The 17,753-nt window shown below is 41.4% G+C and overlaps 2 protein-coding genes across 6 annotated transcripts; one reads left to right on the top strand and one right to left on the bottom strand.

Annotated features, from left to right (window-relative positions):
- Positions 1–419: 419 nt before the first annotated feature.
- Positions 420–7,873, bottom strand: pcmt (protein-L-isoaspartate (D-aspartate) O-methyltransferase). Of its 5 annotated transcripts, none has more exons than XM_083790181.1 (9): positions 7,556–7,873; positions 6,366–6,461; positions 3,741–3,845; positions 3,598–3,629; positions 3,163–3,267; positions 2,893–3,013; positions 2,496–2,581; positions 1,816–2,035; positions 420–1,146 (listed from the first exon to the last, which is right to left on the bottom strand). In XM_083790181.1, exons 1-8 carry the CDS (start codon positions 7,749–7,751, stop codon positions 1,856–1,858), a joined length of 921 nt encoding a protein of 306 aa, XP_083646307.1. In that variant the 5' UTR covers positions 7,752–7,873; the 3' UTR covers positions 420–1,146; positions 1,816–1,855. The 5 variants fall into 5 exon arrangements, with proteins under 5 accessions (XP_083646307.1, XP_083646306.1, XP_083646305.1 ...); XM_083790180.1 differs by having other exon boundaries at positions 1,810–2,035; positions 7,556–7,871; XM_083790179.1 differs by having other exon boundaries at positions 1,866–2,035; positions 7,556–7,871.
- A 2,071-nt stretch (positions 7,874–9,944) lies between these two features.
- On the top strand, positions 9,945–16,249 carry nup43 (nucleoporin 43). Its single transcript, XM_083791091.1, has 8 exons — positions 9,945–10,180; positions 10,471–10,584; positions 11,872–11,949; positions 12,968–13,130; positions 13,452–13,587; positions 13,937–14,088; positions 14,587–14,703; positions 15,126–16,249. The coding sequence occupies exons 1-8, from the start codon at positions 10,061–10,063 to the stop codon at positions 15,353–15,355; spliced, it is 1,110 nt and encodes a 369-aa protein (XP_083647217.1). The 5' UTR covers positions 9,945–10,060; the 3' UTR covers positions 15,356–16,249.
- The last annotated feature ends 1,504 nt before the right edge of the window (positions 16,250–17,753 follow it).

The raw sequence follows: 17,753 nt of genomic DNA, 5'->3' as shown, positions 1-17,753 counted from the left end.
GATACTGCGCACAGAAACCTTAATTTCATATTTACACTTTGTTGTATAAATGTCACACAAAGTAGAGAAGCCGATCTACTTAGGACATGCCCAAAATAGGGACACCAGGTTGAAAGTCTATGGGTTCTATAATATTGAATTATCTATATTGGAATCTTTTTTTTTTCATTAACAGTAGCTGGTGCATTATCGTTTAGTTGCACCCACACAGACCTGCTACATGTAATGGTTACAATGAATGGTTTTTTGGGATGCACTAGGAGCCCTGTCCCTGAATAGCAACTATTATAGACGTTTCTGTACGACTGCGATGACGTGTGCATCTGGCTAACTAATTTGCTTTTGCAATATTCACAATTATAGTTTTTAATAAAAGGCAGTAAAACAAAAGCATCTCTTTTACAAACATAATGTACTACTTTTAGATTACATGTACGATTTATTTTTTAAGAAAACATCAGGCATTCATTTGCTTTATATGGTTGGTGTTTATTTTTGGCAAAGCAGGGACTCATTTAGTTTTCAGTCACCAGATAAGCCAGCAGATGTTAAAGCCAGGAACCTCCTCAGTGTTAATTCATTCAAATCAGAGTATACAAATGTAACCAAATGGACCCTTGCAGGTCTATTTGTTATATTTGTATACTCACATAGTCATTAGATTTTACTGCGTGGAGTGTGGGAAACAATTAATTGCCAGTCAGAAAGAACAGCCCTATGTATTGTATGTGAAATGTATTGCTTAGTCTAAGTGTAAAATGGTCTAGATTCAGAATAGATGCTGTAGTGTCCAACAAGAGTGTCACATCAAATGAAACCCACAAAAAATAAAATAAAATCCAGCAATCAAAAGGAATACATAGCCAAATATACAGGCCTGTAAAAACAAAACAAACCCCAACAGCACCCCTCTTCACATTTCCTTGCCCAAACTCAAGCAGTCTCTTTTAATCCCTCCCACCTCATGGGACTGCTTCATCAGCGTGATGCTCTAATTCCATGGTAGAGCTTCAAAGAAAGACAAAGATATGTGGTTTATGCTTTTGAGAGAATTCTGAATGTATGCCGGAAAAACCCAGTCTGTTCTCCTCCGGGCTCGAAATGAAAACGTGGAATATGTTGTCCTCCTCAGCTCAGAGTTCGTCTCTGTGAAAGACAGAAGTTGAGTGTTACAAGATGCAGAAAAACAACAACCTGAAAAACAACAACCTGGCAATCCTGTCATGCAGTTTCACACAGACAATCAAGAGTTCGAAAACACTCCCATGCATACTTCTTACATGGATTATTACAGCAAAACTTTACTATACAAGTAATATATAATAAAAACAAATCATAACCTAATTCAACAGTATTAACCACTTATGCCTCATTTCATACTTTGCCTATTTTCAAAACATTTCAGAAGGTTTTTGAACAATTATTGACGTGCCTAAAATAGGGATGCCAGGGTTAAAATGGTTAATAACCATAGGCAAAACATTATGTCAACATCCTAGAGGTGTCACAACAGAAAAGAATTGCATGCACTTGTTCCAGAGGGCATCCAGACCAAAGTATAACAGCCAAATGGAAACCACTCCATAACATAATGCCATCACACTGCAACCGAATTTAGTCCATACTTTTAATTTGTTACAAATCTAAAAGTACACATTCACTTTGCTTTAGTCGAGCAGTTAAAAAAACTGGAATAGAAAGAAAACGTGCAGCCAGTTGGCATGGTATGGGAGAAGCAAAAAAATGTCATCAAGCAGCAAACGCAGGCCCTTGTGATCCATTCGTCTGCTCCAAGCCACACCATTTCACCTTTACCGCAGCAAGAAGGAAAGGGGAGAGGAGAGGGAGAAGGAAGTCACTTCCACCTGGACCACTGCTTGTCTTTGTCTGTTAAAGGCACATAAATCACCCCCATCAAGGGTTTCATTTTGGTGGTGCCGTCCTCCAGCTTGTCGTACTGCTCCAGCATCTGGTTTCCCCCTGCCGGGCCCACGGGCAGGATCAGCCGGCCGCCTGGCTTTAGCTGGTCCAGGAGCTGCCAGAAGGGGTGAGGAGAATTTACACGCAGAATGGACACCAAACAAGGGCACACACTGGGGGAACAGGTTAAAGGCAACAATTCACAGAACCACAACCTGATTAAAAGAGATCGCCTCTGCAAGGGTGGTTACCCTAGATTCCTAGAACTCATGATTGCATAATAATATAGCCTATAATAGGGTAAGGGTTAGAATCTGTTGGGTAAGCATATCTCGATTGCCATGGAATTTGCAGTACACCTCCATGCCCCCCTCTGGGGAGCATGGAGAGTGACCTCATGGCAGTGCTTATGACAAATTGTCATCTTATTGTCCGTTTTGAATTTGTTGCAATAATGACCCCCCCCCCCCCACTACCTAGCCTAGGCTAGAGCATGGAACTCTATGGCATTGTCAGTTACTTGGAGCAGCACAGCCTCTAGGCGGCCAACACAGATTTATTGAGTAGAGACTCACCGCTTGGGGCACAGTGGGTGCCGCCGCGCCTACATGGATGGCATCAAAAGGTGCCTCTTCTGGGTATCCCAATCGCCCGTCTCCCACTGGAACACAGAACACATGACAGGTGTCACGCACACAGCCATGGAAACAACAACACCTAAAGAGTATGCTCAGCTTATATTAGCAGGGCCGGCCAGGGCATTGCTACTTCAAATTTAGTTGTGCCATCCCAGCTCTTCTGGCCTCCAAAATTGATGCCACGAAACTAAAGGGCAGACCAAAAACAGGCTCCATTATTCAATACGGGTGGCCACCTCTCTTGAGCTAAGTTCAGCTCCCACAGGGGAAAGGGCTTCAAGGTCTAGCGAAATCAGGTACATTTGGTGTTTGCGTTTCATGGCTTTGACCTTACCCATTAGCTTGATTCTGCCCGATGCTATCAAGTCTGGGTCGTCTTTCTTCACATTGGTTTCAGAGTCGTCTACCAGCTCTTTGATGTGGTCTATTCCTATCACCTTCCCTTTGGAACCTACCTGTGAAGTACAAGAGATGAGATGGCACTCAGTACTCTCAGTAAAACAGATTTTGATTTTAGGGTAATTGGTACCCTAAAATCAATCAATTTACTTAGAATTGCCTCTGAAGAAAAGCTGTGTTTGTTTACCCGTCATGTGTGGCTCACCATTCGTGCAAAGCACACAGAGAGGATTCCACTGCCGGAGCCAACGTCCAGAGCCTTGGCTCCCTCGTACAGCTGGTCATGCAGAAGCTCCAGGGCGTAAGCATGCTATGGAGCAGACCAGCAAGAGTACTGTATGACCGGCCCATTGCTCATCTTTAACACAGGGACTAGCAACCTCTACCATCCACAACATTTTGTTTCAGTATGAAGCCAACAGTTCTAACCATTTTAGAAGCTGTTAATAGTTGTAAGACCTAAATACAGTGTACTTTGACATAGCAAACATATTAAAGACATTAGAATCTAGGAGCAGGTGAGATGTTTCTATCATGCCTCTCCTTATGTGTACTGTATACAAAATGATCTAATAGCTTCAGAGTTACTGATGATCACTGGTAAGGTGTAGTAGGATTCCACGTTGCTTTGGAGTCATACCATGTGTGGAGCGCTGATGGTTGCTTGATAACCTGTTGGTTAAAAGAAACTAGTCTGTCAATTGTCATTTCTCTCTTGAGCAATGATGTTACATTTGCATAGCAAAATAAGTGTGCATATCACATGGTGAGGTGATCCCATACCTATTGACTGTGGGGAGTCCATATATGGATTACACCTGGAGAAGTGCCCTCGGTCAGTCGCCAGCATGACTTCATAGACCTTTTCTGACTTAATGATCCCATTTTCTGATGGGGCAAAAGAGGGAGTATTTTTTGTTACAGTTGGTTTGTCAAGACATACAGTAGAGTACTTGTAGACTTTACATTTCCACAATTAATATTTTTTCAAAGTAATCAAAGTTGTTTAAGTCATTTATCATATCTGCCCTGTGCAACTTTAGTTTATGAAGCTTAAAAGCCATACAGAAATGTACGTTCTATTCATAACAATTAATCGTAAGATGTCACAATTGTGACAGCCCTAAACACATGGAATGAATACAAGACACAAAGACATTCTTTTCACACACACACACACCACCACCCGCCCCCTCCTCCACTGGCAGTTGGTAGTGCCACTGCCAATAGCAGAAAGTGCCAACGACAGCCGGTACTGCTCTCATTACCGAATCTCCTCCTAAGTCATGTGCTCCATTTTGGGCGGGAACCCCTTTTGGTGTTAGCATTACGTTATGCTTTAGCTATTGAAAAATAGCAGATCTACAAGCTCATAGCGCGCCACCGAGTGGCGCGCTACGAGCATGTAGGTCTGCTATTTTTTTTTAATCGAAGAACCACTGACATATAAACATAGCTTTTTCAGAAAACTCTCAGGATGTAGAAGACATTTTTAGGATCTGGAATGGGTTAATGGTTAATGGTCATCCACAGGATCAGATGGACACCTACAAGCAATTTATCTACACTAGGTCATGTATTTACCAGTGAAATATATTTACCAGTGAAATATATTTTCCACAATTATTCAAAATGCATAAAACATGTCAATTGAATATATTCTGTCATCTCAACCCAATTTGCAGGCTTGTGTGAGCCCACTCCATTAAGTACAAATCACCTGTTCGTGGCTGTCAATCCAATAAATCCACATCTACCTGGTTTTGTTCAGCCCAACATTCCCTTTGAACAGAACCCTTAGTCGAAATCAATACCTTCAAATAATGTGTGTGTGGGGGTATACATGATGTGTCCTGAACAAGGACTGAAACTGATGCAGCACAAAGTGCTGGTCAGAAGAATTAGCATGCGTCCGGAGTGTGACCTGCTTAAAGGCAGCTTATCCTAACTTAGAGTCTGCCCTGTTAAAGAGTGGAAATGGGTCAAGCAGGAAGCTCAAGCACTGTCCTCCTTTAGAAGTAATTGTGCATTGCAGATCACCACCACACAGTTGTTTTATGTGATGTTATTATCATGTGAGTATTCAAGTATTACATTAGAAAACAGCAGAAATGCTGAAATTGGAGGAGAAAAAACAAGACAGCAGATGTGTAATAATTAGTGATGCACTGAATATTCGGCCACAGAAAATATTCGGCTGAAAATGGCTAAAAATGCATTTTCGGCCTATTCGGCTTCGGCCCAAATAGGCAGAAAATATATCACCGAATAGTGTATGCAATTAATGCATTCAAAAGAGCTGAATAAATGTTTTATGGATCCATAATAGTGATTATTATTTAAGTTAAGTTTTGCCATAACCATAACATAACATTTGTAGAATCAAACTCAGGTTAATGGGTTAAGTGGGGATACTAAAACAGCGATATTCAGTTACACTTCATACCAATGATACTGTGCGGGTGTAGGTATGTTAAGTGATAACCACTTTCAACATGGCATTATAGGCAAAAGCTTTCTAAATCTTTCAAATTTTCCAAACATCTACAAGCTTGTAGGTCAACAATCTTTGCTATTTGTTGTACAACAAAGTATATAGTGCTTAAGTGGCATTCTGGACTAGACCTGTCTGGCTGGAAACATTGTGGTTGCAAGGACTGACCTTCTGACCTTTCAGCTACAGGACTGTGTCACAGTCATTACCCGGTGATTGAGAGATAATTTATTCTGTACTTACTCTGTATGAACATACTATTTTAACTAGTGATGCCCCGAATATTCAGCCGCAGAAAATGTTCGGCAGAAAATGGCTAAAAATGCATTTTCGGCCAATTCGGTTTCGGCCCGAATAGGCAGAAAATATATCACCGAATAGTGTATGCAAATAATGCATTCAAAAGGGCTGAATAAATGTTTTATGGACCCATAAGTGATTATTATTTAAGTTACGTTTTGCCATAAACATTTATTTTGCCATAAATCAGGTAGCTTTAAGGTACGGCCATGACAGCAATGGTAGTAAAAAAGATGTATAATATTAATCATATTCGGATATTCGGTATTCGGCCAACTGTTTCCTATATTTGGTATTCGGTTTCGGCCAAGAATTTCCCTTTCGGTGCATCCCTAGCTTCATTTCAGGCATACATACCACCAAGAGACAGACAGCATAGGCCAGGTGAGGTGCTGTGCTGTTGATTTGGTGTTTAGTTAGCATTAGTGTATTTACTTGTAATTGTAACTAGAACACAAGCCCATTTTCATCCATCATGTTTGTCTTGTCCAGTTAGTGTTGTTTAGTCTCCATTGCACCCGACTGAAAATCAGGTCAGCCACCGTTGCATGCGCCTGAACTTGAAGACAGTCACTACCGTGCACATATCTGACCTCACGTTGAATGCAACTTACTGCGGAGGTTGCTGACGAGCTCTGCGTGGCTGGCTCCCCCAGATTTCCACGCCCTTTTTAAACACACTTTTCGGAGCACTCTTAATAGCTGTGTTTCTGCACAAATTTAACATGTTATGGAGAAATGTTTATGTTTTATCTATTAAAATCGCTTGCTTAGCTTGATATATAGCTCTAGGGAGCTTTTCAGAGGCAGGCCAATGCTGTACATTCACACTAGCTGCTCCACCAAGACACGGACAGAATATGCCAGGTGCTTGTCGTTTATTGGTGAGTTAGTGCATTTGCTTGGAACAAGAAAACAAGTCCCATGTGTTGTGTCCAGTCAGTTAGTCTCATTGGCATTGCACCTGGCTGTGACCATCAAGAGATCAGTATCCCCTACTAGAGCCTAGCCAACAACATGCAGCATAAAGCCTGGTCAAAACAGGAACCGATGAGCTAACCCAATTCCCACGTGCCAGAATTTACTTTACCCGCCATGAATGCAAACATTACAATTATTAATAATATCATCAATATTGATCACCACCAGCACCATCGATTGATGTTTAATATGTGGGCAGGGAATAGGGATCCACGAAGGGTTGCAACTTGACAAATGACGCACATACGGATTACAGAGTAGACAAGCAAGCTGTGTGTAATATGTTGTGGACGTTGATGTCAGGCATTTCATTGTCTCTGCTATTCCCCAATTTGCTGCCACACAATGCCTTTGATTGATTGAAATATGTATTAACAGTTTACAGAATTACAGTACATTTCAAGCACAACTCAATACAAAGACTGTTAACTGTGAGTGGACGACCCAATAAAGCATTACACTTGTTTACAAGAGGGTCCACCTTGTTCAATTCATCAAAACATTTATAGACGTACAAATACACTTCTATATAGCCAAAGAACAGAACAGGAATTCATCAGGAATTCGCATGACTACATCCGATTCTGGACGAGCTTTAGAAAACGGGTGTGGTAGAAGGGAAAGCAACGGCTAGGCTAGATCAACAACACATTACCAGGCTGACACATACTGTGTTGCTAGCAACATGCTAGCCTAGCATTAGCCTCTCTGCTGCACTCTGCGCTGCAAGAATATATACACCGCCTTGCGAACAATAAATTACTGCGCGATGAATGCGGCGATCGTGTTCACTTCATATTGGCCATTATTTCTTGCGACTTACTGCGGAGGTTGTTGACGAGCTCTGCGTGGCTGGATCCTCCGGATTTCCACGCCATGGTTATTCTGCGGAGCAAGTACACAGCAGCTGTCAATGCCGCGCCTGCGCCAACTGTTTTCCCCACTAAAATGCCCAAGAAAGTGATCACCTCCAGAACAGACGGAGCGGAGCTGACGGAGGGGGCGTAGCTGAGAGACATCCAACAACACCCTTCACCGCAGCATACCGTAATAAAACATATGCTGGTCCAAGCCTCCTCCAAGGGTCACTTAATAGTTACTGTGCAGTTTCCTCATCAGTAAATGTCACAGTATATCATATCAGCATTTGGCTGCATCCACAGGCAAAGGTTTACCTTGCTAGTTGCTACAGTAATAACCTGTCCGTCCTAGTAGATAACCAGATTTATTTTTTTCTAACTCCAGAGGACGCTGTTGAGTTGAGCTGGATACTGCACTGCTGGAACCGCATTTCTAGAACAGACCTACCATCTATCATAGAGAGGATCTGACCTATCATCTGACCCCAACCTTAACTTAAACTGTAACCCTAAAATCTAATCAGGAAACTGTTTCAGGCTGAAACAAGTGCAGTTTTTGGGCTCTGATCTGTGCAGGTGTCAGTACACAACTACAATGGATGTCACTCATACATTGTATTATGTGACTGTAAAACACTATATTATCCTTCTTTATCCATAATAATAATAATAATAGTGGAACTTGAACTTGAATCATCATTCTCACTCTTTGCTCTGAAAGCCTGCATGGCGACTGAACCGAGCGTACATTATAGTCACATAATTCGATAGGTCACTGATGATGTCTGTACTTCACTTCATTGAATACTTTACTTATTCATCCAAAAAGTACAGTGCGTGGTACGATTATACAATTATGCTAAAAGGATAACACAAAAAGCTTCCACTGTGTTACTACGAGATCGAAAAAGAGCAGGTTGTTATGTTAAACTTCTTTCTTGACCTCTTTGAGCCCTACGGATCTGTACTGGAGCCATTAGATCAACCCCAATCAATGCAGTATTAATAGAGGCAGGAGAATTGCCACTGGAGCTGAGGAGAGAGAAGCTTGCACTGGCATACTGGATCCGAATTAAAGGTAGTGGAGAAGGAAACCCAGCTAAGAGGGCACTGACAGATTGCTGGGAATATGCCAGCTTCCAGGGCAGGGGGTTTGGATGGATGTGGAAAGAGAGAGCTAGGGCATATGAACTGGAGATGGCAGAATTCACTACGACCTCCCCAGTGAGTGATACCCCACCATGGCTATTCCCAGAGGTTAAAGTGGACCTGACCATTATTGAAAAGAAAAATAACTGGCAAGCAGAGGACAATAGGAGCACAATCCAACATGTACCTCAGACAGAACTACAGCAACTACCTGCATATATACACAGACGGGTCTAAGAACGAGCAGCACAGGGTGGGAATAGGAGTGTTTATACCGGAGTTTAATGTCAAGATAGCAAAAAGGATACCAGACCACTTATCAGTGTACACAGCAGAGGCGGTGGCAATCATCACTGGGTTACAATGGGTGGAGGAGGTTAGACCAGAGCGGGTGGTGGTGTGCACAGACTCACTAGCAGTACTGAAGAGCCTACAGTCTGAAAAGTCAGTGAGAGAGGACCTAGTCATTGAGATTAAGCAGTACTTACTAGGACTACACAGAGGTGGCCTGGATATCCAGTTTTGCTGGGTGCCAGCACATAAGGGGCTAACAGGGAACGAGAGGGCGGACAAGCTTGCCAAAAGGGCAACCCAGCAGGAGGTAGCACTACAAGTGCTATTAGGAAAGGGTGAAGGGAAAGCAATGGTCAAAAAGAAAGGGATGGAAATCTGGCAGAGAAGGTGGGACGAAGACCTGAAAGGACGAGGGTATTACAAGGTACAAAAAACAGTAGCCACTAAGGAATATAATGAGAAGAATAGAAGTGAAGAAAAATTCATTACAAGGCTAAGGGTGGGCCACACAGGGCTAAACAGCACCCTTTTTACCATGGGTAAGGCAGAAAGCAATAAATGTGGAAGTTGTGGGGAAACAGAGAACGTTGAGCATGTTTTAATGAACTGTGATAGATATATAGAGGAAAGAGCACAGCTGAAGGACAAAGTAAATGATGCAGGACGGGAATGGGAGTTGTCAGGGATCCTTGGAACAGAGGGAAAGGGTGTAGCTATGGTGAGGAAGGCACTGTTTACTTTTTTATATACTACAAACCTGAGTAGTAGGATATAAGTAGCAATAGGAAATTGACATGATGTTACATACTCTTGTACAGTAGGTGGCGGTATGCACCTTTATGTTGGTTGCGATCCGCCATAAAACTCAGAGAAGAAGAAGAAGAAGAAGACCTCTTTGAGCCACCGTACTTCGTTCAGGAGCGGCGAGTTTCATTCGAGGAAATGCTCGTGGAATGCTAAGCTAGCTAACATTAAGAAATCAAACAAACACTCGTATTAAAAGTAAGCACTGTGCGTCGGTCTCCATGGAGGGTACATTTGCAAAATACGTGTCGCAAAAAATCAGCAAAGCGAGATGGAGTCCAGTATCAGCTTCTTCCTTACAACAACCAGACATCTTTGCCACAGGGTCGTGGGACAACGAGGTGGGCATTTGTCCATATTAAATTAAATTATCTGCACAGAATCCATTGGAACCAAATGGACAGTGGTTCCATTTGTACAGTCTTTAAGAGTTACAAATGGATATATAGCTACACTGAGGATTTACTTTGTGTCTGGTTAACAGTAGAGTAACAATAGCCTTGAATTAAGAAGAGTGCCAGACTCATTTGATCGATTCCGATTTCAGAATCGATCAGATACATCTATGACTATGACACTCTTGTTCCAATGCTAAGTGTAACACTAATCCAATCTCTTTGATCTCTTGCAGCACAACAAGATTTCAATTTGGTCCATAGGAGATCATGACATGGAAGATGAATTTGAAGGAGATCCTCAGCTACTATGCGAATACAAGCATGATGGAGATGTTCTTGATCTTCAAGTAAGATGAGTCAGGTGTAACTGCACATGAACACGGCTAAATATCTAGATTTAGATTACTTAATTTGTTTTCGTGTCCGTGCATCATGGCAATGGTGAAATAAACTAGTATTGTTTGGTATAAGTGACAGTGCTGGAAATTATTTAGACTCAGAAACCAACTTTAGACAACTTTAAATTGGCAGTCAAGAGGGATCTATTTGGCATGCAATGCCAAATAAACCATCAAGTAGTGAACTGTTGGTGGGACATGTGTCACAGAGACTGCTAGCCCTACAAGCAGAACCCAATGCTACTGAAGTTTCTGACATGTTTTAGACCCAGAGCATTGGGTCCTATTCCAGCTCCACCCTGCCACCGGGTACGCACACATAAATTAACGTAAACACCTTCGGATAACTCCTTCTGCGCTCTTTGAGGACTTTTTTTCCTTTGAGGGCTTCTGAATCTGTGAACTATAAGTACCTATACATACCGCTGCGAATATCTCCTGTGGCGCGGAAGCCGTTAAGTATTTTTGTTTGACCGATTTGGTCGCTTTGATTCTTCTTTTCCTTCCTTGTTTATTGACACCTCATTGTACCGCCTATCTGGCTAGCTAGTGGCGCTATAGCTATGACAGAGCAGATCAGAGGCAGGAACGTAGCCGGCACAAGCCAACCGCACATCGGGAGGCGGTACAATGAACGGTAAATAAACAAGAAGAATCCAAGCTTCCAAATCGGTCAAACATAGATTAAAAATACTTAACGGCTTCCGCGCCACAGGAGATATTCGCAGCGGTATGTTTAGGTACTTATAGTTCACGAATTCAGAATAACTCAAACAAAAAGAGGCCGTCAAACGCCGCAGATACGATGTTACCGAGCATATTTAATTCCGCGTTACAACATTCCCATACGAAAATACAGATACACACAGGGACCCTACATAAAGTGACATCCAAATTTCAGAAAAGCTTTATGGAGGGTTCCGAGAGGGGCTAAGAGACTGCGAACATCAAGATATACAAAAAATGTCCAGTTGTACAGCATACACTGACACAAGGGCAGTGTGGAGTGGACAACATGACTTCATGCACGTGCAATGTGACATTACTAGCCCAACATTTAGACTCGTAGAGTTTTTTCCCGATTCTGACGAGAGCGATATCGTCAGAATGACATTACAAGGCTTCATAGACTAGTACACTGTCAAAGTTAGATTTGGCTAAATTTGAACCTGGCTTTTATTAGTACTTGTATGTGTATATGATTTGCCTGAATTAATATTCTGTATTTCTTAATAGTTTCTGGACCAACACAGAATTGTCACAGCATCATCGACTGGGGCAGTGACCATCTTCCGCCATCATCACGACGTCCAGGTACTTAAACTTTGTCGCACGATTGTGTGCTATTTATGATATGCCCACAATAGGGACGCCAGGTTGTAGTAAGAAAAATCAATAACTGCTGCTGGCCACATGTCATTTGGGAGTGGTTTACAACTTAAAATATAATCGATAATAGATCATAAAAAACATGACGTGCCTATTTTGGGCAAAATGTTTATTTACAACAATCCACTTAAAAACCTGTTATTTTAGCAATAGTAGACTATGGGAATTGCTGCAGGGGGCAGGGCCACCGTTTATACTCACCAACTTAGCCGCAATTTGCAACTCTAGATTTTTTTATAATGGGGTGAATCTAGAGTTGCAATACCCTCCATTGACTCCCCACTCATCTTTTTTGGTTTGCGATCTGCTTGTCTTAAACAACGTTAAACTCACCAACATTGCAGCTGTAGTACAAGCTTGAATTATCCTCTTTCAATCTGCCAAGCTTGTTTTTCATAAAGATCCACAGTAGAGATGTTATGAGCTACTTTCTGTCAAGACATCCTCTGCAAGTGATTATTTTTCTAAGTGCTGGAGTTTGGAAGCACTTGTCGTACGTCACTGAACGGCCCTGCGTTCCACCTGTTTCGAATTTGCAGATAATGCAGGTGGCAGCAGCGCGACCCGTTAATAAAAACGAGTGCTTCCAAACTGCAACACTTAGAAAAAGAATCACTTGCAGAGGATGTCTTGACAGAAAGTAGCTCATAACATCTCTACGGTGGATTTTTATGAAAAACAAGCTCGGCAGATTGAAAGAGGATAATTCAAGCTTGTACTACAGCTGCAATGTTGGTGAGTTTAACGTCGTTTAAGACAAGCAGATCGCAAACCAAAAAAGATGAGTGGGGAGTCAATGGAGGGTATTGCAACTCTAGATTCATCCCATTATAAAACAATCTAGAGTTGCAAATTGCGGCTATCACCAACTGTGCCTGTATGGATGTTCATATGCAAATCTTATATTAGGCCCTGTTTAAACTTCATTTTGGTGTCTTTTTAGACGATATCTGTTTCTCACTGTTGGACAAGAGCACATAGTTATCCTTGTGACAATGCCCCATGTACCGGAGTGGTGTGCAGCAGTCCTGAGATTGTTTCTGTTGGGGAAGATGGCAGGATAATTGTCTACAGAGCTGACCAGGAAGCAGTGACTCGCATCATAGGTGAGAGAGATTAACCAGCTTTAGATTGCTCATCGAGGCATGTTTAACCACTTAAACCCAGCTTTATACCTTGTTACCGCAAATCTCTGAAAATAGCCAATCTACATGCTCAGTGTCTGGTTGCGATGCATTGTGAACTCATCAATCCATCATTTTGCCAAATGTTTGCCTATTGCGACATGCCCAGAAAAGGGACAGTAGGGTTCATGTGGTTAAAATGCATGAGGAGGTTTAGATGTGTGATACCATTTAAGCACAAGTATTTGTTTTAATCATATTCAGAACTGTCCTATTTAATTCTTTATTTATGTATTTTGTTAGATAATGCTGACAGCAGCACGATCCATGCTGCCACGTACCTGAGAACAACAGAGATCCTAACGGTGAACTCCATTGGCCAGCTCAAACTGTGGGATTTCAGGCAACAGAGCAACGTGCCATCGCAGATTCTTTCCCTGTAAAGAGCATCTTAATTCTCAAGATTCTTTCCCAGTATAGAGCATTATTTCGTAACCACTTACAGTAAAGCCTAAATACTTCATTGATCGGTGTCCCCCAAGGGTCTATACTTCCTTTTTTCCCTCTGTCAAATGTCTTTGCCAAAAGCAGTCGATCTATTCTACATGCTCACAACAACGCACCACAATGTGTTGTGAGCCTGTAGATTGGCTGTTTGTGTTTGCCTATTATAACATGCCCCAAAAAAAGGGATACTAGGGTTCATGTGATTAAAGAAGAGAGGGAGGTTTTATTTGAATGTTATATGACTACTGGAGATTTAAATTATGTTCTATCTGCTTTCTAAGGACTGGTGATAGAGTCCCTCTGCATTGCGTGGCGAGACACCCCAACCAACAGCACATTGTGGCCACTGGAGGCCAAGATGGCATGCTGTGTATATGGGATGTAAGACAGGGCAACACACCATTTTCACTTATGGAGGCGCACTCTGCTGAGAGTAAGTTCACCTTACATATTTTTGAGGGGTGCTAGCCCCTCCTATATACAGGTTTAATGTTTGTCTTAAGTTCAATGTTTGTTTAATAAACGCCATTGACAATGAAGGGAAAACTTACGTCATATTGTCTCTTGTTTGTTTTACATCACCACATTACATTACCTAATCAACATGAGTTAGGGCCGATTCATACTCCTATTTTAGAGCCGAATAAAAGTCGGTTCGGTGCTGAAGAGCCTACAATTTGACGTCATTTGAGGTTCGGGGGGGCGGGTACCGTCCTAAAGTCGGCTCTTCGGTGCTACTGAAAATGTCTGACGAGCCGAAATCATTTCGGCACTACAGCGCCGAAACAGCGGTAAAATAGGAGTATGAATCGGCCCTTAGACTTTAATATATTAGCGCCCCTCATATATGTTTTTACATGTATTTCATGTATAGCCATTTGCTGGTTGCTTTGTGAAGTATTTTATATGGTTTGTTACTTTGTTTGTATAGTGTGGGAGATCCACTTCCATCCTACCAATCCAGACCACCTGTTCTCATGCTCCCAGGACGGATCACTGCTTCACTGGGAGACTGCCTCCCATTCAGACATGCCCTCCTTCCTACAAGGCAAGTCATGTACATAACATACAATGTAATAGAAGAAAATGGGGACCAGTGACCACTATAGCAGTGGTTACCAAAGTGGGGTCCGGGGACCCCCAGGTGTCCTTGAGGGAGTTCCAGGGGGTACCCGGCTAAATGATAGTTTGGAACCAAATGGACCCTTATGGGTCAGTAACTCTGTGAGTGTGCAAATGAAACTAAATGGATCCTAACGGGTCCATTTGCTTCCATTTGTACACTCTCAGAGTTAAATTAACCGTGATTTTACAATATAAATAAGCAACCCCAACCCCACACCCTTCGCTTTGCCCTAACCAGAGTTCTTACCCAACTCAAAAACAGACACAAGACTCTTGTCTGTTTGACATAGATAATAATGTAGGCACACATGCTAACCAGAACTGTTCATGTCATTGTTTTTACAGGTGGTCGAAACAACAGTGTCATGTCTCGTAGTGCCGTGGCCCCGGTTGGTGGGAACCAGTCCCTCATTAGTGCCTGGCTCAGTGGAGACTCTAGTAAAGGCCGCCTGGAGACAACTCACATGCTTCCCAGCCAAACTTTGTCGGTCAACAGTCTGGATGTACTTGGACAATGTCTTGTCTGTGGGACAGACGGGGAAGCCATTTTTGTCAACAGGCAGGTCCCAGTTTAGAAATAACAAGTATCACTTAAAGCCTACTTATACTTTGTTGTGCATCAAAAATAGCAGATCTACAAGCAAACTTGTACTTAGTTTAGGAGGGGAACCTAATGCTGAAAAACAAAAACACTGAGTCTTGGGAAATTAAGGTGAGTATTTGTCCAAATTGTCAATGTTCAAATTAGGTTATCTAACCTTCCCACTTGACCACCATTAAAAAACACAGCGACCCGATTGTCTCACCAAGCACAGCAAGTTTGTGCCTGATATGATCTGCGAGGTGTGTGGTTTTGCTGCTGATGAGAGGCAAGTCATGGAGTTGCTTATGGCAAGCTGTCCAAGGATAAGAGAGCCCTCAAGTTCATCAAGCATTGGAACTCTCATCAGGGCACAAGCTGAGCAACATGCCTGCTGCTGTGAGGAAGGCTGCCAAGAAAGACTAATCTGTCTGTTAAAATGTTATCTGGTTATCTGCATAATATTGACTCTGAGAGTTAAAAAAGAAACCTTGTAGATCTGCTATTGTCAGTGTGTGACAACAACCAGGCCAAACTAAGTACCAATCAGAATTTATATATTTATTAATTTGTAAACGAATGTCAGAGGCACTCTTTCCAGCTGGAGACTTTTCTCAGGCTAGGGCCAGGGTTGAAGACAACACATAATAGGAGCCCTGCAGAATATGCCGGTGCTATTCATTTTCATTACATTTTGTCGTGGAACTTTCTTACATGTTTCACTGGAGCAATTGGAGGTGCTGAAGTACAGATCTTTAATTGTGCCACCCCCTCTGGTGGGACTGATCTGAATATTGCTAATGTTTTCATAAGCATGATCATTCCATTCCTACTGTACTTGAGAATAGGTATGTAATGATGCATTTAAAACTTTTCCAAATAAAATACTTTTGCAGAAATGTGTAATTCATATGATATCCAGTGTTAATCCTTAACACTTGTTGAGGAATTCCTTCTAAAACAAGGTTGTTGAACCATGCTGTCTACAGCCTTCTTTTTTTAAGGCGTAAAATTGAAATGTCATTTAGATTTTTATCCTTTTACATGCATCTAACAATGATGTGTGTGGGGGGGTGAGTTGCCTATGCCAACATTTATTTCCCTCCATTTTACTTGCTACCTTGTACTGAGATTGTAGTTGAATTGCCATGAATGAATATGTACCACTATAATAGTGGGAAGGGAAGGAGGGACTGATGAAAGTCACAGTGGAAGTAAGGGTGTATGAGAGGAGAGGGTTGGGGTAATCCGGGCAACAGCCGATGTTTGTAAAGGGTTGTGTGTTCAAATTATATATAATATTTATTTTTTACTGTTGAGATTATATATATATATATATAAAATGCTTTAAATGAAGAACCTTTATTGTGACCGGAAGGGTGTTCTGTTAGCATTGTGTGCGGGCTCCGTCTTTTGAGCTAATTTAGAACTTCCTGTCAGAGCTAGCTAATTTAAGACATTCGGTTGCCTTCAGAATAAAATAAGGTTATTTAATTAATAATTATTACATTACATTATTAGTATTATTATTACAGTTATTGTAAAGACACACATTATGTTTCTGTGTAAAAATAAGTAATTAAATAACATCAAAAAGTTATCTAAATGGATAAATGCTATTCACTGGAGTGAATATTCTATTATATTCTAAAAACGACTTATAAATCCTAAAGCCTTGTTTATACTTCACTGTGCAACGGTCCTATGCTGGACAATAGCAGATATGCAAACTCACAGCACATCTCATTCAATACACTGAACTTGCAGATCTGCCATTTTTGAACACACTATAAAGTTAACCATTTATCATGCTGCTCTACGTGGCACTGCATTCTGTGACATTAAACCAAATGGCATTTTCCACTCTATGACACTACTGTTCTACATTTTTGTCTAATAAAATAGGCTATTAATTTAATCAATCAAACTGCATTAACTAACAGAGATACTACTAACCAAGCTATCCATGTCAACATGCTCTATAGGAGTCTCAATAACAGGTATAATTAAGTAACGTTTAATGTTTAGTAATTTTTAATGTAGCAGAAGAGGCCATTCATTTAACAGAGTTTTGCACAATTTTAACATCCCAGATCGATTGAAATATGAATCTACTGTGCTGTGCTACACCATGATATATTAAGAGTAGGCCTACAATAACATTCCATTGTGAATAAAAACGTATTAACCACAGTGTAATGCTAAAGGTTTCATCACAGGGCTGTCTGCTTCATGTAATATCATTAAAAGTGTTGTTGGTGACAGACTGACAGTTATATGAGTTGGAAGCATTAAGACCCATTTTAACCCCCAATGGCTTCCTTTCTGACAAATAACGTTATTGTAAAAGATTCACGCGTTCATATGTAGCTATTTTGCATTTACATTTTTAT

The sequence above is a fragment of the Protomyctophum parallelum genome (assembly GCF_964188405.1).
Source record: "Protomyctophum parallelum genome assembly, chromosome: 19".
Taxonomy (NCBI): Eukaryota; Metazoa; Chordata; class Actinopteri; order Myctophiformes; family Myctophidae; genus Protomyctophum; species Protomyctophum parallelum.
Note: the sequence above shows the minus strand (reverse complement) of the source record. Positions and strands in the feature narration are given on the sequence as shown.

Coding starts and splice junctions, on each gene's coding strand:
- pcmt (XM_083790179.1), bottom strand. CDS start 7,751: ATGTCTCTCAGCTACGCCCCCTCCGTCAGCTCCGCTCCGTCTGTTCTG. Junction 3,268..3,597: donor CCATCAGCGCTCCACACATG/GTATGACTCCAA, acceptor TCTGCTCCATAG/CATGCTTACGCCCTGGAGCT. Junction 2,036..2,495: donor CACCCACTGTGCCCCAAGCG/GTGAGTCTCTAC, acceptor CCCTTCTGGCAG/CTCCTGGACCAGCTAAAGCC.
- nup43 (XM_083791091.1), top strand. CDS start 10,061: ATGGAGGGTACATTTGCAAAATACGTGTCGCAAAAAATCAGCAAAGCG. Junction 14,089..14,586: donor GGAGGCGCACTCTGCTGAGA/GTAAGTTCACCT, acceptor TTGTTTGTATAG/TGTGGGAGATCCACTTCCAT. Junction 14,704..15,125: donor CATGCCCTCCTTCCTACAAG/GCAAGTCATGTA, acceptor TTGTTTTTACAG/GTGGTCGAAACAACAGTGTC.